This window comes from Epithele typhae, assembly GCF_022376455.1.
Source record: "Epithele typhae strain CBS 203.58 chromosome Unknown BXZ73scaffold_32, whole genome shotgun sequence".
Taxonomy (NCBI): domain Eukaryota; kingdom Fungi; phylum Basidiomycota; class Agaricomycetes; order Polyporales; family Epitheliaceae; genus Epithele; species Epithele typhae.
The window spans coordinates 311346-334643 of record NW_025954223.1 but is presented as its reverse complement, the minus strand read 5'-3'; the positions used below and the strand labels follow the sequence as shown (position 1 = coordinate 334643).

The 23298-nt window shown below is 62.6% G+C and overlaps 8 protein-coding genes across 8 annotated transcripts; 4 read left to right on the top strand and 4 right to left on the bottom strand.

The window, feature by feature from the left end:
- Positions 1-195: 195 nt before the first annotated feature.
- BXZ73DRAFT_48535 (uncharacterized protein) lies at positions 196-2646 on the top strand (the record flags this gene model as incomplete). The annotated part of the gene is made up of 2 exons (XM_048020073.1): positions 196-312; positions 370-2646. 2 exons carry the CDS (start codon positions 196-198, stop codon positions 2644-2646), a joined length of 2394 nt encoding a protein of 797 aa, XP_047876818.1.
- Positions 2647-3352: 706 nt separating this feature from the next.
- On the bottom strand, positions 3353-4671 carry BXZ73DRAFT_102519 (uncharacterized protein; the record flags this gene model as incomplete). The annotated part of the gene is made up of 2 exons (XM_048015265.1): positions 3353-4208; positions 4286-4671. The coding sequence occupies 2 exons, from the start codon at positions 4669-4671 to the stop codon at positions 3353-3355; spliced, it is 1242 nt and encodes a 413-aa protein (XP_047876817.1).
- Positions 4672-7667: 2996 nt separating this feature from the next.
- BXZ73DRAFT_102517 (uncharacterized protein) lies at positions 7668-9006 on the top strand (the record flags this gene model as incomplete). The annotated part of the gene is made up of 4 exons (XM_048015264.1): positions 7668-7690; positions 7738-7876; positions 7923-8830; positions 8886-9006. 4 exons carry the CDS (start codon positions 7668-7670, stop codon positions 9004-9006), a joined length of 1191 nt encoding a protein of 396 aa, XP_047876816.1.
- A 257-nt stretch (positions 9007-9263) lies between these two features.
- Positions 9264-10329, top strand: BXZ73DRAFT_102516 (DUF757-domain-containing protein; the record flags this gene model as incomplete). Its single annotated transcript, XM_048015263.1, has 7 exons — positions 9264-9308; positions 9363-9373; positions 9439-9469; positions 9561-9613; positions 9711-9851; positions 9917-10019; positions 10180-10329. 7 exons carry the CDS (start codon positions 9264-9266, stop codon positions 10327-10329), a joined length of 534 nt encoding a protein of 177 aa, XP_047876815.1.
- A 1548-nt stretch (positions 10330-11877) lies between these two features.
- Positions 11878-12516, top strand: BXZ73DRAFT_102515 (uncharacterized protein; the record flags this gene model as incomplete). Its single annotated transcript, XM_048015262.1, has 4 exons — positions 11878-11947; positions 12002-12119; positions 12182-12358; positions 12420-12516. 4 exons carry the CDS (start codon positions 11878-11880, stop codon positions 12514-12516), a joined length of 462 nt encoding a protein of 153 aa, XP_047876814.1.
- Positions 12517-14465: 1949 nt separating this feature from the next.
- Positions 14466-16132, bottom strand: BXZ73DRAFT_48588 (ubiquitin-protein ligase molybdopterin-converting factor; the record flags this gene model as incomplete). The annotated part of the gene is made up of 5 exons (XM_048020086.1): positions 14466-14760; positions 14824-14992; positions 15052-15387; positions 15455-15675; positions 15732-16132. 5 exons carry the CDS (start codon positions 16130-16132, stop codon positions 14466-14468), a joined length of 1422 nt encoding a protein of 473 aa, XP_047876813.1.
- A 471-nt stretch (positions 16133-16603) lies between these two features.
- Positions 16604-16869, bottom strand: BXZ73DRAFT_102513 (uncharacterized protein; the record flags this gene model as incomplete). Its single annotated transcript, XM_048015261.1, has 2 exons — positions 16604-16726; positions 16783-16869. 2 exons carry the CDS (start codon positions 16867-16869, stop codon positions 16604-16606), a joined length of 210 nt encoding a protein of 69 aa, XP_047876812.1.
- Positions 16870-18089: 1220 nt separating this feature from the next.
- Positions 18090-21389, bottom strand: BXZ73DRAFT_48551 (uncharacterized protein; the record flags this gene model as incomplete). Its single annotated transcript, XM_048020079.1, has 5 exons — positions 18090-18321; positions 18388-20373; positions 20421-20604; positions 20661-20788; positions 21247-21389. The coding sequence occupies 5 exons, from the start codon at positions 21387-21389 to the stop codon at positions 18090-18092; spliced, it is 2673 nt and encodes an 890-aa protein (XP_047876811.1).
- Between the last annotated feature and the right edge of the window lie 1909 nt (positions 21390-23298).

The following is a 23298-nucleotide window of genomic DNA, read 5'->3' as shown; positions in this document are numbered from 1 at the left end:
CGCCGTCGTTGTCGCCACAGAGGAAGTCGCGCACGGTGGTGGGACGGGAGATGGTGCAGGCTGAAACGCGGGCGCCGAGTCTTCGTCCCCGCCCACGCGCTTGTTGAGAACGCTTCCTCGCAGCTTCTTCCATCCAGTCCCCTTCGCTCTCCACTGTCGCCCGCGGCGAGCTGGGCCTCGTGCTCGCCGATTCCCATGGCTCACAGGTCCTCCGCCTCCGTATCTACGACCAGCCTCGCTCCGCCAGGCTCTGGCCCGCCCTTGTCCCAGCGACGAATGTCCCTTCCGCCCCCGCCCGCTCCCCTCGACTTGGTGAGAACGCTTCCTCTCCCTCCCACCCCACGCGCACTCTGATTGCCGTACGATCAGCCGGAGCCCGTGTCCAACCACAGGCGGCCCCCCTCTCCACTCAGAAACGGGTTTGCCATTGATCCGCGCACCGGCGAGCTCACCAACTCCTCTGAAGACTCGCAAAGCCGTGAGCACTGGGGACAGCGCCCCATATCGCCTTCGCCATCGGTCGGCCAACTCGCCACCAATCTCGCCCAGCACGTCGGATCGTTCATTAACAGCATGGGCGCCGCGCGATCCCCCGGCCTCCCGACCGACCAGGAGCTCGAGGCCGAAGCCGAACGCGAACGCGAACGCAGCCGCCGCGAGGCCGAGCGCATCCTCGCCAGGGAGGCTGAGGAGCGAATGACCGTTGAACAGCGTGTTATGGCCATGCTCGCGAACGCCCCCGACGATCTCCGCCCCCCTCCATCTCGGTCACAAACAATGCCTGGCACTCCCCCTTCGCCCTCGCAATCCCAGAAAGACGCCAGCTGGTGGTCCCTCGCGAAGCAGAAGCTCACCCCGACCAAAGACTCTTTGACGCCTGCCCAGCAGATCATTCAGGACACCAAGCAGCGCGACAAGGAGGTCGAGAAGGAGAAGAAGAAGGCCGAGAAGGCAGACAAACGCCAGAGGAGCAAAGAGTGGCCTTCTACCCCCGAGCGCAGACTTGACGACCCCGCATTCATCAAGCTCGGTCTCGCCGCATCGCCCGGCCGTGCGATGCCTGCGTCACCAACGCCAAACCCGCGCGGTATGAGCAACCCTCCGAGTCTTGCAGCGTCCCCGATGCGCTTTCCAGAGTCGGACACAGAAGGTGGTGTGTCTCCGTCTCGCGCTCCTCCACCACTATATGCGCAGTTCAACCCGCAAGGCGCGCTCGATGTTCCCAGCACACTCCTCACCATCGCAAAACGGTTCGAGAAGCTCGAGAAGTGGACCGTCAGCCACGTGCGTGCTCTCGAGGAGCGCATGGACGATGTCGAACGATGGCTAGTTGAGAAGGAGCGCGACAAGGAGGACGGCCACGGTGCCAACGGAGACGCAGGCGGTGCTCTCGGCGAGATAAGAGAGGAGATGGCGGAACTGCAAGGCAGGATCGGCGAGCTGGGTCGCGAAATGGCGAAGATGGTTATCTCACCGGGCAACCTGTCCTCCGGTCCTGGCCGGAACACAACCCTTGCCCGTGCCCCTTCCACGAGCTCCTCCATTGCGGTCCAGTCTATCTCCAAGGTGGTTAGTCCCCCTCGCGCCACTCCTCCCCGCACGACCGATGCCACAAGCCCGGTCACTACCCCTATTCCCTCGAACCGCAACAACGGCTCGCGAACGCGCCTACCATACCCTACCGGCGACTACGCCTCCCCTCCCGACTCTAACTTCCTCAACGGGCCTTTCTCGCCGACGAACTCGCCTCCAGCTTCCCTTAGCCAGGCTTCGAAAGGGCGACAGCTCTCCATCTCCGGCCTGCCCTCGCATGAGAACGATGCCTTCTCCGTAGGTCTTAGCACCTCCCCAACACCTTCCGGACTGCCATCGAGCGCGAGCGAGAGCAGCGGCCTGAGCAGGAGCAAGCCTCCCAGCGCGGCCACCTCTCCCTCCGGCCTCCCCGCTCCCCACCCCCCAGCCTGGCGCCCCTCCAGCGCGTCCCCGACCCCGCGCAAGCGCTACACCGTCGCGCTCGGCACGCAGATCATGCCCCGCGAGTCCAGCCGCGACGCCGCGCAGCCCGCCCCGCGACCGTCGACCCCCGCCTCGCACCACTCGCGCGAGGTCAGCGCGGTCGGCACCGCGTACTTCTCCACCTCGCCCGTCTCGGCGCACTCCGCGCTGCAGAGCGACTACGAGCCCGAGCCGGACGCGGACGACGACGAGTCCGAGGACGACGTCGGGGAGGAGACGATCGGCCGCTCCGTCGGCCGCCAGGTCTCCAGCCACTCGCACCGGATGTCCGTGTCCGGCGCGCTCGCCCTCCCCGCGCCGTCGGCGTCGTCCCCGCCGGCGTCGCCGCCGCAGCCGACGCGCCGGCAGCGGCCGCAGTCGATGTACGCGCCGATGGCGAGCCAGGCGCTCGTCGCGCCGACGTCGACGATCACCCCGCTGAACGTGCGCCTCCGGTCGCGGTCGACGGACCGGCTCGGGGAGCAGGCGGGGGCGGCGCCGCCGGCGACGCCGTCGTCGGGCAAGTTCGTCGACCCGCTCCTCGTGCGGCGGCAGCAGACGCGGCAGGGCACCGTCGTCGCGCCGAAGGCGGTCCCGGGGAAGAAGGTGCCGGTCGGGCAGCTGGTCGCGTTCTTCGACCAGGATAAGTAAACGTGAACGCCACATGCTTGGTGGCCGTACGATGTGGATGTGTTGTGCGTGTGTACGATGCGGACGTCGCGATCTGATTGAGAGAGGTGTTGTATACGCTTTGTGCCGTCTCGTCTCTTGTACTTACTGTCTCCCTGCTGCGCTTTGTGCTCCTCCGATTTTGCCTGGCACGTGCTCATGCAACCCGTTGTCCGTCGATACCTGCTCGCGTTTACTGAGTCTTGCTTCACGACTTGTTACGACGACGAATGATTCATTGATATCCTCGACTACTGTTACCAAGCGCGCGCATACGGATCATAACTAGAATCTATGGGGGCATACGAGTAGGGATGAAAGGAGGACATGAGCAGCAGTAGTCGCCAGCCCATCGCGCAATTCGCGCTGACGGCTGGCATTCGCAAGGGAAGATGGGCAGAAGAGTGATTAGTGAGGTAGAGAGGCAGGGAGGGAGGAAACTTAAGCGTGCTAACGATACAGTGCGAACAAAGGAAATCGGGGGCAATCGATCAGCAGGGGAGCAAACGGAGATGGATACACAACACGTTTTCGTTTTGGCCACACTCCAGCCCCGGGTGGCGTGCAGCGTGCCCGGCCACGCCGCGCCTCGCCGCGGGCCACCGCAAACCACCGCCGCGCGCCGGCGGCGATGAGAGCGATGGGGGCGATAGTGCGCAGCAGCTGGCTGCGGGCGAAGCAGGCGGGTTCAGTCCGAGTCGACGGCCATCTCCTCTGCCTGCTCTGGCACCTCCGGCTCGTCCAGGTGGCCCGGGTCGGAGTGCTCGTCCCACGAGTCGTCGGTGCGCGTCTTCGCGAGGCAGCCGTAGTCGACGCGGTTGTCCATCGCGGCGCGGACGGCGCGCCAGGCGGCGGCGACGGCGGCCCACGGGCGCGCGTCGACGACGCCCAGCACCCCCATGTCCTGCGCGACGCCGCGCACGGTGCGGGCGAGCATGAGGAGCGTGTCGATGTGGCCGACGAAGCGGGTGACGACGTCGAGCAGCTTCGCGTGGTCGAGCGAGTCGAACGCGTCGCAGATCGCCTGCGCGTTCTGGATCCAGGCCTGGCGCGCCGCCTCCTCCTTCGGGGGCGGGGCGGGCCCGAGGGCGTCGAAGACGCCGAGCATGCGCTCGAGGAAGGGGAAGGTGCGCCGGGTGTAGAAGTACGCCTCGAGCGCCTCGATCGCGTCGCGGTGCGGGTAGGGGAGCTGGAGGGGGACGACGGGGAGCTGGTACGCGTTCGAGCCCTCGACCGCCTCCGTCTTCGTCTCCTCGTCCGCGGGGCTCGGGGGGGTGGTGAGCATGGTGCGGAGCGCTCCGGGGCGCATGGCGGGGAGGTTGGCGCAGTGGGCGGCCCAGATGACGGCGTGCGCGGGGTAGAGCCAGACGATGCGGCGGTACCTCAGGGACTTCTTGAGGAACGAGACCGAGGCGGGGCCCCAGATCGCGAAGAGGTGGGTGGGGAGCTGGGCGAGGGCCACGTCCTTGAGGGAGATCGTGAACCTCCGCGGGACGGTGCTCTTGGGCGGGTTGACGAGCAGCCGGCCCCACATGCAGAGCATCCTGCGGGGGGCGATCGCGCGCGATGGAGAGGAAGGAGGATGAGGAGGCGGATACGGGAGACAGAGCAGAAAACGCACTTGATGCCCATCGCGGGCCAGATCCTCCGCACATGCTCGGGCGGGATCTCAGCGAAGGTGGGGCAGGCGGCGGCGATCTTCTTCTGGTCGACGGTGGGGAGGACGTCGGGGATAGGGCACGGGAGCTGCTTGGGGAGTTTGGGGTAATCTTCCCGTGAGCAGATGCGGCCTGGCATCCCGGGCAGGGAGAGTTTCTGGATGGGGCCGTCCGCGTCGTCCGTGTCGAGGTCGTTGGGATGGTCCATGTCGGTCTTGCAGGGTACGGGACGGCGAGCCTGTCGACGTGTGGCCTGGAGTAGAGCACGGGGGAGCACCTTGCGGTTGATTTTGTCCTTGGCCCGGTTGGCACGAGGCTGGGGTGTGAAGTGATCCTGGACGATGACCATCGGGGTAGATATGAGGGGGAGGGGCGCTGAGAGGGGAGTGCGTTGGCGATGTGTAGGCTGCAAGCGGGCGGGGTGCTTTATACTCGCGCCGGACACAGGGGACGGGTAGTGTGCAGGCGGGCTTGGGCGGGCAGCATAAAGCAACGCAAAGACGTTGGCGGCGGCGGGGCGCGTGCCGGATTGGTTCCTGCCTCCAAAGGAAATTGTTCGGCCGCGCCAAACCCACATCCATCCCACCAAATAGCACCAAACAACCGCCCACTCCCCTCCCGCTGCCTTTTCGGGGCGGCGCGTTGGCGGCCATCGACAACGCAAGCCTAATGAGCGGCGATTGGCGACCTCGGCCCGCGCAGGGCCCGCGCGGACAAGGTCGCCAGGCCCGCCCGGCACTCCCGACGCGGGCGCGTGCGGGTATGATGGCCCTCGGGGCTACCGACGCTCTATGTGTCCCAAACCGGAGCAGAATGGGAGATGGCGCACTGTGGGTAAAGCGCGACTTCGCCTCGCGGCTGCCGCCTGTCCTCCTGCACCCTTCCCTCGTATCAGCCCCATCGATGCCTTGTCGTCCACGAACGACCCTAGCGCGTCTGCCTATTGCCATGGAGGGGCGTCCAAGGGAGGAAACTTGGGTGTCGAGAGAGGACCAGCGCTGCTGATGCGGCGATGGCCGTGGTGCTGCCTTGGGCGACCTCGGCGGCGCGCAACTAGGATACGAGTCGCTGGCTTTCAAAGCCACTCGGGTAGGCGGTCCTCAGGTCCTCAAGCCCGGGCTCCTGGCAACGTGCTCGCTGCTGCGCCCAACCTGCCGCGGCGAATGCGTGTTTCAGCACTGTGCGATGTCTCGGCACAGTACGCTAACAAAGCAGGTGAACAGAACACGCACCTATTCCAACTCAACCTGTGCCGCCACCCAACTCCGCGAACGGCTTGGGCTCCCTCTTGCGGCGAAAGCGTTGGAAATTGCGACCTCGCCGTGCGCGCCGTCAAGGGACGTGGCTCGCTCAATGAGGTAAGTTTGGTTTTCTGTGGCCATGAGCGACGACGCGCAATCTGGTCTGTGGCGTTGCGCGTTGTCGAACCGCGGGTGGCGGGGTGAGAGGCGCCGTCGCGAAGATATCCGGAACATGGGCCGTTATCGCGGTAGACGCAAGGACTGAAACACGGTGGTAGGCCTTCTGCACCAGCAGAAGGTGAAAGGAAGGGGATGGGGGTACAAACGAGAAGAGGAGAGGTCAAGGAAATGCGCACCGTCACTCGTACTTGAATGGTACAGCCCCAAGGTTTGCCGTTCTATAGCTGCCGCGCGCCCGCGGGGCGTCAGAAGCAGCGGGACGCAGTAATTCCCGTATGCAAGGGCGAATCCCCCACCAGGCTGCACAGATCCCCGGCTGGACACACACTGGCGGGTGCAGCGCCCACCTGCACAGCCAATCGCGACCGGTTCGAACACAAACCGGCTAGAAGTTCGAAACCGGGGCCTCGAGTCCCACCCCTCGCGGGATACGCGTGCATCAAAGGACGGGGACGACGGCCTATTGTTGACTGAACTGGCGATTTTCCACAATGCTTTGGTCTGGACTTCTCATCGCATGGGACCACGGCCAGCGCGGGATGGTGAGCGTTTGTCCCATCTGTGGATCCTCTGTGTGATACGGTCCTATGGAGAACAAGGTCTTGTTGAGAGATTAATGCTGACCTTATATTGGACCGGCTCGACTGGTGTTGGATTGTTGTCGAAACCGACGGTCTAGAAACATTAGTAATGGCTTCCTGGAAGCTTTGGTGCCTTTGAAACGCATACAGTCAGCTTTGTCGAGGACGTACAATTGTTGATGACTGTTCAAACGTTCACTGCAGGGCCCAGCCGGCGCTAATACGCCGTCGTTCCGTCCACATGAGCCCCACCCCAAACCGCTCACATTGAACTGGACTCGGAAGAGCCTCGGCAATGCCGCAACGTCTGCAAAAAACGCATTGTACGGGCCATCGGTCTCGTCCCCGGCCGCTCTGTACCGCACCCCACCACTGCCTTCTGTCTCGCCGCCACTCTGCCGAGGACGAATGGGAATCGCTCGCCATCTGCGCGAAAGTATGCGAGGCGTGAATAGCTCGAAGCCGCGTACATATCTGGCGCGAGGTGCATATGAGCACGATGGACCGCTCGCGTCGGTAGGCTGCCATACCCTGGAATGTTCTTCTGAGGTGCGCTTGCTGGCCCGCGAAGTTCACATCTACCGGGAGAAGAACAACTTTCTGTTGAACCCCTCGCTGTTCCAAAGTGCCCCCTTTATGCTCTTTCCCGAAATCTAGGTGTAGAACTTCGAAGCAGATTGGGATTGGAACAGACGCTCGGTCAACTACGCCCCTTCAACACAGACACAATGAGTTCTGCGCACCTTGACAGCGGAAAGCGTGGCCTTCACCTTCTGAAGGTACTCGTTCGTAAGTACGCTGTCACCGCGTACATCCGCGTCTGGTACTTGATCTGGCTTCCGCGCGAGCACTGGTCAGTTCTTTTGCGTCTTCAGGTTTTCGGACGCGTTCGCCGTGACTAGTGTGGGCAGATCAGCTTCGCCCACGGCAAAGGCTTTAAAGCGCACTCACCCAGGACGCTCAGTGCATCAGGCTGCCTCTCCCTGCCCTTCAGGCCGGTCTCGTACAGCGGCTGGACCGCGGATGTCCCTTCCGGCGCCTGAAGGCAGGCACGCGTCTCCATTGCTGCATTTTTCCTGGAGGGCTCTCTGGGCACACCGGCGATGCTACCTTAAGTGTTCGAAGTACCGGCAGTTTGTAAGGACCTGTGATCTGTAATTGCAGTGGTGATGTTGAGGGAGGGTCCGAAGAAAGATATCCATGCAATATTCCTCGCCACATGCGAGACGCCTGCCCTGAATTCCACCCCAGAACGGCGGCAGCGCTTGTCCTCTCTCTCTCTCCATCCTTTTCCGCCCATCGGTCCTTCTCCCACTCTCTCTACCTTCCATGTCACACCTCCAATGGACGATGGACGCCCCCAGACGTGCGTATATGCGCCCTCGCGTGCACCTGTGCTCATGTTCTACGCAGTTTGGAGGCGCTGGAACAATTTATACAAGGTCAGAAGACCGCGCTCGAGAAAACTCTGGGAGACATAGACCGCCTCCGAGGGCTGCGGGACCAAGTTGCGGCCGAGTCTTCGGTGGATCCACGGGCTGTTGAAGCGAAGGTGAGCCCGACGTCTCGCCCCCCTTCGCTCGACTCAACCCGTGCAGCTCCGCCACCCATCCTTCAAGCTGAGCGAGCAGCTCGACGCGATGCCCCCACTCCCCGCCAACATCGACTGGTCGCTGTTCCGAGGCGCAGACCCTGCGCCTTTCAAAGCGATGGCCGCGGCCGCGCGCGATGCGTACGCCGCCCGCAACACACCCCCGCAGACGCAAGCAATCCAACCGTCCCCGCTCCGCCAGTGGGTCGCCGAGCAGTGCGCGTCCATCGCCGGCCCCCTCATCACGTCCTTCCGCCTCCCGGACGACCTCGCGATGCTCTCGTCCGACGACGACGAGCCGCCCGACCCGGAGGAGCTGCGCCGCGCGCGCGAGCGGGAGAAGATCCGCGAGCTCAAGAAGCGGCGCATCGTGGGCGACGGCGGCCAGTCGCACTTTGGCGGGCTCGGGCTGCGGCGGCCGGTCTCGGCGGTCTTCATCCGGCGGGACGTGGAGGACGAGAGCGCGGAGGTGGACATCTGGATGAGCGAGGGGGAGGAGGAGGACGGGGCGCCGTCCGCGCTGGGCGGCGGCTCCAGCGCCGAGCCCGTGTTGATGGCGGTCGACACACCCCCGACAAGCGTGAGCTCGCCCTTGTCCGCCCCCTTGCAACTCCCCGACACGGCTGTCCGTGAACGGCGGCCCACGCGGAAGGCGCGAGAGGCTCAGGAAGCGTCGACCTCGGCCGCCAGTTCTTCAAAGGGTTCGATCAAGGTCAAGCCTAGAGTCAAGCTCATGTTGGGGCCGCCACCGCCACCACCACCACCACCACCGGATCAGCCCAGCTCTCCGACTGAGCCTGCGCTCGACAGGAAGGGGAAGGCCCGATCAGACACATACAAGCAGGCGTGGTCGGTTTCGGAGCAGCACTTGCTTGAGCGTTTGCTGGAGGAAATTCCGGACGGAGAAAAGAACCGGTATGGGATTCGCCGCTTAGGGTGTGTGGCCGAGCTGATGATCCGGTGTGCTCAGATGGGCCAAGATCTCGAAGGCGATGAACGGCAGGCGGACAGCACGTCAGGTTGCGAGTCGCGTGCAAAAGTACTACGAGAAGCTGAAGCGGTTCGGGATTGAGATGGGGGGGAGCAAGTAGGGCGCGGCGCGCTGTTGACGTGTAGACTAGTATAAAGCTGGAACTCGGACTTGCCCTCGCATGTTGTCTCGCGTGGATCGTGCTCGGGCTGGCCAGGGCCGTGTGCAGGCGGAGGCTGTCAGCGATCATCTGACCAGATCATGATTCCCTTCACGCGCGCGGCCGCGGCGGCAGCGGTCGCACATCCCTCCGTCCTCCGCTGTCCTCCTGCCAGCGCATCCCTCTCTCTCTCTCCCCACCTGCCTCACGATCGCGACATGGCCCAGAAGTTCGACCCCCAGAATGCGCAGAATCTCGTCGAGGTGCGCATCCGTGTCCGCGGCGTCCGCGAGCCGTTCGCTCACCGTCCCGCGTAGATCGAGAAACAGTGAGTCGCGGGCGTGCTCGTCCGTCTTGTGTCTGTGTCGCGGCTTAGAGTCGCTCGCTGCGAAGGTTCGCCGTCAAGGCTGTTGAGCACGCCCAGGTCCGTGGTGCACCCCTCCCACGTACTCCCCCTGCCCACGTCTGACGCCTCGTCCCCGTCCCCCGTCCCACCCTCCCCCGTGCACGCGTAGACGTACTGGAACCTGCTGGAGAAGGTCCCTCCCCGCGAGCTCAAGCTCTCCAAGTACGTCCGGTCTCGCCGCCGCACCCGTGCGACCTGACCCGCGTTTCCCGCCCCTCCGTTGCACCTGTCACCCCCACCGCCCGTGCCTGGCGCGCAGGATCGACGACGAGATCTTCGAGGACACGCTGGCGACGTTCCCCGAGCTCGCGGAGAACGAGCACGCGAAGATCACGAAGCTCGACGAGGACTGGCTGAAGAGCGAGACGAGCAAGAAGCGCTGGCGGGAGTTCATCGCACGGTGCGTCCCCCCGCTCCGCTCCCCCCGCGCCCGCGCCCCGCACGCCGAACGACGCCCCCGGACAGGTACGAGAAGAAGGTGAAGGACTTCAACTTCGGCTCGCTCATCCGCACGGACGCGCGCGAGGAGTACAGCGAGACGAACACGATCTTCGTCACCCGGATACAGGTGCGCCCGCCCGCCCTTTTCGCCGTCCTCGCGTCTCTCGCTCACCCGGCATGTCGTCCTCTCGCTCCCCGTTCCCGCCCCGTCGTCCTTCGTCGTCCGGGCGCCCTTTCGTCACGCGCGCTGCCTTGTGCGCCGCCCGCCCGGTCGCCTCCCGTGGCAGTTCTACGTGTTCGAGATCGCGCGCAACCGCCTCGGGCTGAACGACAGGGCGCACGAGATCGCGAAGGAGGAGGCAGCGAAGGAGAAAGAGAAGGCCGAGAAGGAAAAGGCGCGCGCGGAGCGCGAGAAGGCGAAGAAGAAAAGGAACTAGGGCGGCGCGCGGTGCGCGTGGGTGGACTCCACGACTGGTACGCTGGATGTCACGTTGTGTATTTACCAGAGTGTCCAAGGGAAAGGATGTACCACACTATCGTTTCGCTGTCATAGCGTTGTCTGGACGAGAGCAGGACGAGAAAACGTAAACTAAACATGGGAGAGGAGGGATGCAAGTCGCAATTGGCACCTGTATATACATAGTATGGGCCCCATACCAGCGCGACTGCGGATCCCACGCCCGTGTCGAACCTTGCTTTCGACCGTCATGTTGATTCTTCGTGAGTCCGCAAACACGGCCCCCTCAGCCTCAGAACATCTCACAAACATACGACCGGTGTGCGTGAGGAGCGTCTGGGGCCGAGACAGTCTGCTTCCCGTATCGGGTGGTCCGGGTGAAGGCGAAACAGCAGCGCTGACCTTTTCATACCCCCTCCCCCGAAGACGAGAGAGAAGAGAGAGAGCACGAGCGACCTCGCATCAGTCATGGGGCGGATATGTGTTACCCAGGCCCTTCGATGTCGGCCCCCGGCATGTGCGTATGTATGATCAGGTCAGTCTTCTCGTTCCACTGGCAACGGCTCGCCTTCTGGATCTGACCGCACCCTTCTTCTCCGTGTCTTGAATGCACTGGTACGAGTGCTTCCCACCCGTTGCTGCCGACAATACACGTGCTGACCACTGACATTGTGCAGGGTGTATCTGTCTGCCGAGGTTCTCGAGCTGCTCGAGTGCTCGCTCCCCAAAGACAGGCCCTCCATCTGGTGGGATTCTTTCCCGTGGTCCGTACGAAGGATGACATGAAGCTGCCCCGCGTCTGCGTGGTGGTTTGTAGATCGTCCCAGGACGCAGTCGACATAGCCAGACCAGTTTGACATAGCCGACTGCCGTCCTCGATTACGTCTTGCGCTCTGCCACCCCCACGCATTTTGTTCCGCCTCCTCGACCGACGAGTTCTCCGCGCCCTTCTAGTCGCGGGGATACCGGGCACGGTATGAATGCCGCCCGTCCCGGGCACACTGACAGTTGCAAGGGGCGCGCCGCACGCCCACCGTCGTTCGATCGTTTCGGCGTGTCGTCGCCGCCTGAGCAGCTCGTCCAACAAGGATCCAGCATTCAATGGCATTGCGATCGAAATGCCTCAGCCAGACCATACAATATACCGTGATGTAGTCTCGGCTGAGCGGGAGAAGGCTCAGGACCGTCCAGCGGTGAGTCGTCTCCATGGTGAACCTTCTGGATCCCGTCCACTTTCTCGACGCTCGACGCTCGACGCTCGACGGCGTCGTCGACACAGCCTCGAGGACCGCCGAGGAAGGGCTTCTGAACCCTGTTCGAGTCGGAGGCGTCGAGTCGGTGCGGGGTATAACAGGCACGCCTTCGCGCCCTCTGCTCCCCATCCCCATCCACTTCCACTTCCACTTCCACTTCCACTTCCACTCCTCTCCCTCTCTCTTCCACGGCCCGGTGCTGTCCTCTCCTTGCCGCGCAAGCTTACACACTCGAACCTCCTCCTCTTCGTTTACCTCACCCACCCTCGCTCGCCATGATGTCCCGCGTCGTCCTCTTCCTCTTCGGCCTCCTCTCCCTCCTCGCGGGCTCGCAGATCCACGCCGGTGAGCACCCGCCCTCCGACCCGCCCTCTCCCAAATTCTGACCCCCACACCCAGCCCCCGTGGCCGAGATCGTCGCGCGCCAGACCGGGAACCTGCAGTGCAACCTCGACCGCCTCTCCATCGTCTCCAGCGTCAAGAACCTCCAGGACACGCTCTCCCAGATCGCGTCCAGGTGCGCGCCCCCCTTCCCTCGTCCCCGTCCCCGTCGCGAACCCCGAGCTCACCCTCCCACAGCGACAGCTCCACCGCGGACGCCGTCGCCGCCGTCCAGAGCGACGTGAGCGACGCCCAGGGCGGGATCGCGACGATCGCGCAGGCGCTCGTCGCCGGGCAGGCCGCGCCCGCGTCCGCGCGCGACGTGGTCAAGCAGGGCCTCGTCTCCGCCGGGACGGACCTCGCGGCGGTGACTTCGTGCGTCGTGCCTTCCGTCGCCCTCTTTCGCCTGTGGACGGTGCTGACGCGGTGATTGCAGGTCGGACGCGGCGACGACGAAGCTGATCACCAAGGCCGGCACGCTCCTCACCAAGGCCGGCCAGGCGGGCGAGGGCGTCGTCTCGAACTGCAAGTGAGCGCGCGGGGCGCGGGGCGCCGATGCGAACGTGGGTCGGAGCGCTGTTTTCTGAGGATGTAAGGGCGTGGGTTCTGGCCACTTTTTCTGGGTTATTCGATAGGGTTTGGACAGGACTAGGAGTACGCCTGTATGTAGTCTGTGAAATGAAGGCTGCCGCCGCCTGATGTACCCTCGTGTGTTTGCGCCTCGAGACGCATGACGAAGGGCCGTTGTCGTTGAAAGTCGATGGTTCGTGCGACCGGTGACGGGATGAGGACTGCGGAAGGGGGATAAGAAGATGCGGAGGAATCGCGTGCGTCGAGCTTGCGCTCCGGGGAGCCGGTCCAGTGCGGAAAAGGGGGAGAGGCGGCGGGCGACGGGTGAAGGTCGAAGAGACGGCACCCAGAAGATAAGGCGGAAGCGGGACGGATAACAGGAGGCTGAGCGCGGAGGTGTGGAGGGAGGAGGCGGCGGCGGCGGCGGCGAGGGGACAGGGAGAGTAGCACGCGGCCGAGCCATCCTAGACTAAATACATGAGCGAGTACGAGTCGTGGAGACAGGGTCCGAGTGACCAGACAGCGGGCATGCCGGCGAGGAGACGAGTCCGAATGGTCTAAAAGAAGTGAGGGGGCGAGGGAGAGGGAGCGTAACGCAGAGGCTGCGCAGTCACGAGAGGTGGTAGCGAGGCAGGCGAAGGTGGTCGGCAGCACTGAGGCGGTCTAGAATATAGTATGACGGAGACCGCAGTCGCGGGAACGGGGGCGGAGAGGGAGACGCGAGACGACGAAAGGTCCAGAATTGTGCATGGAGCACAACGGAATGCGGAACGATGAGGATGGAGGGGTGATGAGGTGGGCTTGCGCAGCAGTCGGCGAGGACGCTTGCAGGTCGAGCCGCGCGCGCGAGCAACAACGGTGACGGCGACCTCGGCCTTGGTACGCGCGCTTCGACGTACGCTGCTTGAGTGCTTGTCCGCGACGGTGCGCAGGTGTGCAGAGCGAACGAGGCGACGCGCAGGCTAGCGGAGGGGGAGGTGCGGTTGCGTCGACTGGGTCGTATTGGAGGTGGTTTGATGCGAGGCGCGCCGCGCGTGGCCGCGCGGCATGCGTGGCCTCTACGATGCTAGCGGCAGGCTCCCGGGCTCTCAAGCTGCAAGCAAGTTATTTTCCGAGGCCTTGAAGGGGACATGCAGTCCGGAGAGGCTAGGATTTGCAGATGGTACGAGGAAGGTTTCGGTCTCATCGGTCCTCGTGCGTTTCCATGAGCCATCTCATCCTCTGAACCCAATGGACCCTTTGGCGATGTTGTGCCCGCAAGACCTCTTCCTTCCACTATTTAGCACAGACCACCTGGAACGGCGCTACGGACTTGCAGCGTGCCGTTGGAATACTACGCTCGGCCACATTGAAATAGACTCGGGGGAGATATCACTCGCGATAGGTAAGCGGAGCACTGGACGATGCAAGACGAGACTCACGGAGTCGCATGACACAACTGCAGAACGTTTGCCCTAGTGCGTTGAGGCGTCCCAGCTCGTCGACGCCGACGCAGTCTTGATCGAGGTTTATGATGCTCGAGAGGGCTTTGTCGTTGGAAGTCTCGATAACGAGTGCACCAAGAAGACAAATGTTGCGAAGTTGAACGAAATCTCCAGCAAAGGCGAGTACCAACGCGGTCCTCTCACTAGATAAGATGCAGTCGACAAAGACATTCCGGGAGACATCGGGTAGCTTGGTTACGAGAGGATCGTCTTGAGGGGTAGCGCGGGCATCGTTTGTGTTTGACGCGCTCTAAGCAATGGCTGTTAGGTATACCGTATGTGCGCTGGCCTCGTAGCCTCGGGCTCCCCGACATATCTAGGAATTAATGGGGATCGCGGGCCGCCGCCGTGCAATCCAGCACGCGGAAGAACATCATGAGTGGTGGGAATCGCCTGCATTATCGTCATGAAGTATGTCCATCCCGTGTTCACATTATCCATTCGACGACCCTCCGCACCTCTTCCTGTCGTCTCTTCACGACGTCCACGACTTCCGGTGCCCACACCTCCGCCGGGTCCTTCTTACCCAAAAGGCACTCGGAGAGGTGGCGCTCCGCGTCGGCATGCTCAAACGCGACAACGTTTTCGAGCGACAAGGGCGCGGCCGGGTCCCAGCGGACGAGCGCAGGCCACTCGGGGATAGGATGCGGGGGCACGATGGAGCGCCCACGATGAATGTCGTCGAAGAGGAAGCCGCAGTCGTCGTCGTTGAGCGAGAGTTTGCTGCCGCGGGGAAAGCGGGCCGCGTCAGTTCATCGCGCGAGGAGAACAGAGAAGCAGACGCACTTGATGACGCGCCCGAGGAACTTTTCCTCGCGCTTTTGGAGGTCGCGGCAGAGCTTCCCGCTGGGCTTCTTGCGGCCCTTGACGGGCAGCGGGTTCGATATCGGCTTCCCTGCGAGCTCGCACACGATGTACGTCGCGATGTTCAGGCCGAAGATCGCCGGGAGCGGACCTGTGCATACAGCCAGTCGGCTTGAGCGCGTTAACGCCACGACGTTCAAAGAAACGCACCGAGCACGGGCAATATCCGCACGCGGAAGTCGTCGAACGCGCCGAGCTCCTTGACGTTCCCCTTCTTGTATTCCTCCTCGGGCAGCGGCAGAAGCTTCACGTCGCCCGGGACCTCGGTCGAGTACACGACGGGGATACCTCCATGGACGCCCTCGAGACGCAGGCGACGGCGGACCGAGCGCGCGAGCGGGTCGTACTCGGTGTAGGATATGTCGCTGATCTGGATGCGCGTCGGGTCGCACTTGGCGCCGGAGCCCATGGACGAGAAGACGGGGATGTTGTGTACATGGCAGTACTTGAGCAATTCGACCTTCGTCGTGACGTTGTCGATCCCGTCTGCAGGGTGGCGTGCGGAAAGGTCGAGTTGAGGTACGCGGGAGCGAGAGAGGGAAGGGAGACGCACCGACGACCCAGTCTGCGCCAGCGAGAAGGTCGCCACCAGTCTCCGTGCGCCAAAGCTCGACACGGGCGTCGACCTCTACGACGCGCGAGATCTGCTTGAGCGTGCGCTCGACGCAGCGCACCTTGGACGTGCCGACGTCCTCGAGGACCGCGGTCGCGTGGCGGTTGAGAGAGGAGAGCGTGACCATGTCAAAGTCGACGAGGCGCAGCTTCCGCACGCCGCTGAACCGCGCTCGTGTCAACGCACGAGGCAGAAATGTGATGCATGAGGGACTCACGAGCGTGCAAGCATGACCGCTGCCCAGCTGCCCACCCCGCCGCAGCCGACGATGACGACGGTGCCCTGGCGGACGCGCGCCATGCCCTCGTCGCCGAAAAACGCATAGTTGCGCGCCAGCTGCTCGCGCACCAGCCCCTCGTCGTACTCCGGCGGGAGCTCGTCCGCGCTCACACCTTGGATGTGGATTTGGTGCGGCTCTTCCGTGGTCTCGCGCGCCTTGCCCTTGCTGCCGTTGGTGTGGCTCTGGAGCGAGCGGACGACGTCCTCGGCGAGGTGGCGGCGGCGGACGTTTTTCGTGTACTGCTGGTAGCCGGTGAACGCCCCGGCGGTGAGCGCGGCGGCTCCAAGGGCTGTTAGCGCGAGCTGGACGCGGTGGGACTGGAGGGAGTCGAGGTTCATGGGAGGGAGGATGCGGTGGCGCATCCCATGCCGCACGCCGTCGTCGCCGTGTTTGAGCGCCGTGATGATTAGATTAGATCTACTTGGACTGGCCCGACAGTGCCAAGTCTGTTTACCCCGGACGCCCATGTCTGAGGTCGTTCGTGCAAAGAGTGCGATTGCAGATGAAATGGACGGCGTATTAAGGTAGGCACGACTCTTATGTAGTGTCTCCGCCCTGAAAAATCACCGCCAGAATGCAACTCTACAATAGAAGACACAGGTATATTCAACGAATCCGGGGATGCAGCCAATATTGACGAGGCCGTCTGAGAAGCACCAGGACCGTCAGTCCCCTGAGCTCAGAATCAAGATTCGCAAGTAATATCGGAGCACTCACTGGCAGCTGCGCTCTCGCAGCACACAGGCTTGGCAGAGCTGCAGAATGGAACCAATCAGCAAACGACACCCCCCGTTCTCTGCGTCCACGAACTAGGTGCTGCCAGTTTCGACACCAATTACGCTGATCGGAACACAGCTGACGCCGACGATGACATTCAGGTCGCTGATCGCGACGCCAAGCAGGCCGTTGAGCTGCTGTGGGGGCAGGACCGACTGGGCGGGACTACGGTGTCGCAGCACTTGACGGATCCAGTGTTGCACTAACCGACGGGACCAAGCTCGTCGGGGACGGGACTCGCGTGGGAGGGGTCGGCGAAGCTGAGGGCGGCGGAAGCAATGAAGAGCTTGGAGAACATGGCGAGCTTATGCAAGAGAGAGAGGTGATGCTTGGAGGAGTGGTGAGTTCGAAGGAAGGAGCCTACAGTGGCTTTTATACCTCTCGAGGCCAGTAAACATTGTATGCTCGACGCTGCTCTCGAGGGTATCCAGGACATGCGGTCGTTATTCCGAGAGCCGTGTCGGTTCGGTAGCAAGCACCGTCCGTGAACCGGCGAACATACATACTGGCATTCCCGAGTATCTGAGCACCTATCGAAGCATCTCTTGTGTACACGATTGCTCGCTGCATTCTGTGGACTGTTAGAAGGCGCTGTGCCTTCGTTCAGCCGAAATGGCGTCGAAAACGAGTCAGCGTTGGATGGTGACCGTGCGCAGTGGGGGAGAACACCACATGACTGCCGTCGTTAAAGTGCCTATGGAGCGAGTAAAGGTGACGGTCTGTGGAGCAAGGCGAATCCGATGCGGGGGACGAATTGCAGACCAAGCAATGGGAAGATCGAGTGTAGTCGACCTTGCTGCCAGTTGTGTGGTTTCGACGAGCCATCTGAGGCGGTCGTTGACGGGGTTCTTCTCACCATTCGACGTAGGCGCTGCCCGTTACACGTAGTCAAACACACATGCAGTCCATACAGCTTCGAGAGGGCAAAGACACCGAGCCGGTCAGTGGCTACAACTCGTGCTTCTGCGAGGAGTCTGCGGGGACGGCCCCCCCGGGCCGCCAATTGCGTTCGCGGCTGTCTTCGTACACGAACAAGCACAGCGGAATTTGTGGATGTGCGAGCACCCACGTCAATTTGCGTGATCGATTCCTGTTCAGAGGTTACGTCGAGAAAACGCCGAGCAGTCCGATGCTGCCAATGGTACTTACCGATTGCCATGCTCTAGCGCAGTCACGGAGTTCTTGGTGCGACGGCCTTGACGACCAATGGACAGCGGTTGCCGGTCCCAAAATGAAGGCCTCACTCGCGTACGGTCTAGCGCGCCGATCTTCGGGACCCACGCACCGGGACGAGACCAAAACTTCCAATAACTTATCATTAAAGAAGGCAGACGTGGTTGATAACGAAACCATACACGATGTTGTTACAACCAAAGCTACATTAGGACTAAGACGACTGGAGGGAGAGCGGGTGGCGACCACGCTCTCTACAACGACATACGGGCTCAGGCACCGGCTCCCTTTCCACTCGAAAACCGAAGAGGAGCGCCTCTCTTCCCGCCACCGTCGCGACACCAACTACACCGCAGCTCCGATGGCCGCCTCATCCTCCTGCAGAGTACGCCCCTGCGCCGCGATGTGCCCCAGCTCGACCTTGATGCTCTCGCGCGGGAGGCCGGGGATGCGCGACCGCGCGACGGACTTGGCGGGGCTCTTCCCGACGCTCTTGACGCGCACGAGCCGGGGGGACGCGGACGCGTCGCGCTTGGCCAGCGACGCGCTGCGGACGACGCCAATCGAGCTCGGCGAGCTCGCGTCCGTGTCCGGGTAGACCGGCTCTGGGGAGCCGAGCACGCTCTCGAACGCGTCGTCGAACGCGTTCTCGGGGACGTCGGGGTGGCTGGAGCGTCCAGGCGGCCGTGTCCTCGATCCCGCCCGTCCGAGGGACGAGGGATAGTGAGGCGCGGACTCCGGCGTGGGCAGCGAGCCTACCATCGACGAGTCGTCTTGCACGACCTCGACGTCGCGCATGCCCTCCTCCACGAGCCCGCGCGTTAGGAGCGGCGCGGGCTTGCGCTTGCTTGACGGCGTCCGGACAGGCGCGCGCACAGGTAGCGACGGCGCGTATTCCGAGTCGGGGCTGAGCATCTGTGAGGGCTTGACCTCGCGCGAGAGCAGGCTCCGCCGCGCCGGGGCGGCACCGCGCGCGTACGACGTCGGGCGTGACGGCACGGCAGGAACGCCCGGAACGCCGGGGAACTGCGTCGCGAGCGCGTTCACCTCGCTCGCGGTTGTGCTTGAGCTCAGCCCGCGCTCGAACCGGCTCCGGCTCTCCCGCTGGAAGCCATGCCCTGCGTACGACTCGGGGCTCTCGAAGCTCGCGATCGTGTCCGACGGCGACGTGACGCCCGCGGACCTGAACGACGAGGGAGGCTGCCGGATGTCGGTCATGATCGCGAGCGCGCTCATTCCCGTACCCATCGCACGCGCAGCGGGTCGAGCCGCGGGAGGCGACGCGGGCTCCATATCCTCGGGGGACATCGCGAGCAGAGTGGACTCCGGGCGCGACTCGTCGTCGTACCCCCACTCGTAGCTGGCAGAGGAGACGATGGACATCCGTTGCGAGCCGAAGCTGACCGCACTGTCGCTCGGAGACCCGATCGCAATTCCGGGTGTGGGGACCGCCCAAGACTTCCGGGTGCGGCTGTCGACGGAGTTGGAGCGCACGGTCGAGCGTGAATCGCGGGCGGTGTTGGCGCGGGCGAGGAGCGTTGGGAGTGGCGGCGCGGGCATTGGCGGCTGCTGGTACACGGGGAGTCGGGTGAAAGACGCGGAGATCGCGTGCGCGTGCGCAGGGCCCTTGCCCTTCGATGTCTCGCCAGCCGGGGCCGGCCTGGGGTTTTCGAAGAGCGGCAGGGAGCGCGAGCGCAGCGGGGGGTCGCGGAACGGGTCCTGGATGAGGTCGAGGAAGTCGAGATTCGAGAACCGACGGAGCTCGAGGATCGGTAGGCGGTCCTGGCGGATGAAAACCGTGACGCGTTGTCGCGATGCCGTGTTCGGCGACAAGGGGGTCAAGCCCAGATCCTCGCCGAGGTCGACGTAGCTGCTCTCGCCGAGCGACCAAGAGCTGCGCCGGACGGAACCGAAGGACGACACGGAGTCGCGCACAGACCTGCGCGTCATCGATGGACGTGACGAAAGCTGGAACGTGAGCCGGCTTGACTTGCGTTGCGTCTGCATAAGCCCAGGCGTGTAACGCTCCTCGTCCGCCGCCGCGCTGCCCTTGCGGTCGCGACGCATCCACGACGGGTCTCCAAGCTTGATGACCGACGCGTGCTTGTCGTCGAATGGGTCCATGTGCTGCTTCTCGAAATCGTGGCCGCCGACGTGACGGAAGGTTGAGAATCGCGGGTTCTGGATCAGCGCCCGCAGCGCCGACTTGCGCTTCCGCTGCGCCTCAGACGGGCTGTAAAGCCGGAAGTCCTCGACAGTGTCCAGCCCCTTGAGAAGGCCGATGATGAGGCACCCGCGCGAGAGCATCCGGAGCAACCGTCGCGTCAAAGCCACCGCGAAGCCGCCCTGCGCGAAGCCGATCACGGTCTCGATGGCGCCGAGCTTGGTGCCCACGACGAGCCAGCCGAGCCCGCGGAACAGCGTCGTCTTCTCCTCCGATGTCTTCTCGCGGGTCTCGAGGGAGCGTTGGAAGGATAGTGCGCTGAGGAGGCGGTAAAAGGCGATGACAAAGTTGATGGCCTGGTATGCGGCGAGGAGAACGAGGGTAACGCTGCTCATAAACATTTCTGTTTCCCCGCTGGAGAATCCGACCCCGAGAGCGAGGGGTTGGCCGTTGGTGCCGCCAAAGCTTTCTGTGAGATGTCAATCAACTGCAGCCGTGAAAAGAGTCGAGACGCACGGTAGGTGATGCCGATGAAGGAGCCGAGCTCGTTCATGATGAGGATGAGGGGTATGAAAGCCAGGAGCACGTATTTGGCGAGGCTCTGAAATCTTGCCGGCAGCGAGGGTATGAGCTGACCCGCAGAGAGGAGGTATAGGGAGAATGTGTAGAGGAAGAGAGGGAGGAGGGAGGCAACGCCTGTATAATGCGCATTAAATCCGCCGATCAGTGCATATATGCGCCGGGAAACGCACCGATAATGATGTCGAGGGCCTTGAAAGACTCCAGAGACGTCCCAATGTTAGGAATGGCGTGGGTGAGGAGATCGAGGATGGCTAGCAGGAAGTAGACGAACACTTCCGACGAAAGCAGGACATTTTTCCTGCAGTTGAACACCGGTTAGCATCGAGGCCAAATACCCATGACATGCACATAGTGCATGGGTCGAATAGCGGGGTAAGTCCGCGGGTTCCATACAGCAACCAAGCGCATAGCGCATAGATGCTCATAGTGCATACGCCGAGGTGATAGTCGACGCTATGCACTAAAGGCAGTCTATTTGTGTTTCATGCAAGGAGTAGCGGGGTGTAGATGATTCAGTGGACGACAGAGCAGGTGGAAAGGCCTGGGTACTGCGGAGGCGCGCAGCGAAGCTTGGTGGCGACCCCGCACTTGCCGGCACTCACCACCACCCACCACCACCTCCTCCTCATCTTATCCACCTCATTATCCTCGCCTATGTCCTCCGTGATCTCCATCGTTCCCCTGTCCCATCTTCTCTCTGCCCAAAGTTCCCGCATTCCAACACCTGCCCAGACATCCAGAGAAAGAAGGACTCACTTGTCCGCAGATCCCCGTCCCAACAACAAAACGATAGCGAAGATGATCTCGAGACCAGGCGGAAGAAGAAAAATACCAGCTTCGAGCCTAGTGAGGGACTGACAGCGGAGGATGGGGGCGACGGATAGACAGATTTCGCCCATTGACGTCGGTGGGCCTAGTCGCGGATGGCAATGCGCATGTCAAGACCAGCAGACAGAAAAGAACGGAATGCAGACTGGCTGCGAGGAGGAGGGGGTGAAGGGGGTGCGCCTGCACCGGGAGAAGGAAAGGAGTGATGGTCGTAGGAGGAGAGCGTGAGCGGTCCCTGCGCGGGCGAGGGTGCGAAGACCGCGGTGTGCTCGAGACCCAATATCCTCGACTTGCCGGTGGGATGATGGGAACGGAACGTGCGAACAGACAACTGCAGCAGACGATGGCAACAGGGCCAGGGCTGTACTTGCTCCGCGCTCTCGGTCGTCCTGGCAGCGCCGTCCGCGCGCCCGCACCCCGCTGCGCCTCGGCGCGGAAACCTTGCAATTATCCTCGTCCTCGCTCCCCGTATCCATCACCACGCGCCGGTCGACGTGGACGTTCCATTCGACGACGGCGAGCCCAGTCACTCAGTGTTGTGCTCGACGTCGGGACGGCCGGCCGGAATCGGGTGTCCAGCGACGATGGGATGATGCGCCTTCTGACGAGATCACAAGTAGCGCTCTGCTCGCGCATGCCAAGGTCCCCATCCGGTCGCCGGTTTGCATCATGCGGGCATACCAGCATCTTCCACATCTCTGACGGACCTCTACATGGGTGAGTGGTGCAAGTTTGCGACTGCGTGATCATCTAGCTGACCCCTTGAACGTGATGGCAGTCATTTCGCAGTGCGAATTTGACCGCCCGCGTCCACGATATCAAACATATGTACGTGACTGACATGTCTGCACTTGGCCATTTGTGTACTGGAGCAGCTGAATATAACTCTTGTACCCCGTTTGCGTTTTCGAGGCTCTAGTCTCATTGGAGCACGACTCGTCACTGGCGACGAGTCTCACAATCAAGACATCTCATAGAGACGTATGAACCATCGATATGTGCATACATGTGCGCATATGCGAAAATCCATGTGGGCTGAATGTCGGAGGTATGTTTCATCCGCCCGCCACCGCCACAACGTCTGAGGTCGATACAGATGCTCACCTACGTCGTTGGCTAGCATGACGTTGCGACAAACCCGGCGGTCGGCTGTATATGAATCTGTCAAAAAGATCATGCTCTCCACAGGCCTATTTTGCGACAACCGTAACCAAACCGTAACTCCGCGCCCGCGTGCCTGCCGTGGTGACAAGATGGCCGCGGGAAAAGACACGGACACACAGCACAGTCCGGAGACGAACCTCGATCACGATTTGGGTCGCAGAAGCTCAAGGTAGGTGTTCCTGACAAACGAGCAGAGACGTATGTAATGCTGGGAGCGCGTCTCCATGCGACAACGACGATTCCGCCGTACCCATCTCTCTGCACCTCTCATGCGAGCCAACACGAATGACCACCCAATCGGACTCCTCGAGATGCAGCACAGATTCCAGTCGAAATCTCCGTCAGCAAGCTCACTAATCCTCGTGTTGATTCAAAATCGGGAAGGAGATTCCAAGTTTGGCGCTAATCTTGAAACACGACCCGACCGAACCCGACCCTCAATCGCCCTGTCGGCGAGCGAAAATTGGCACCCAGTGCGGATACATTCGAGAGCATGATCGATCTTCTGCTTTTTGTATTCCCATTCGCCACGTTTGCGTCATAGTCGGGAGAGGCATTACTCTTGCCAATACGATCGGCTTCGACGCTGAGGTGCGCATAAAGTTTCGGCCAAGGGACTGTAACCTGACGTCATGCGCAGAAAAACCACTTCTGATACATCTTGCAGGAAGCACTCGCGTCCACCAGGCATGCTGAGGCCGCGAATTGGTCGGAAACGTGGCTAACTGGCGGCTTAGGTGCATATTTGCCTATCCATGGACGCTTCTAGACACCGAGCACCGTTCGCTCACTAGGTTCCCAGTATCATACTCGCTC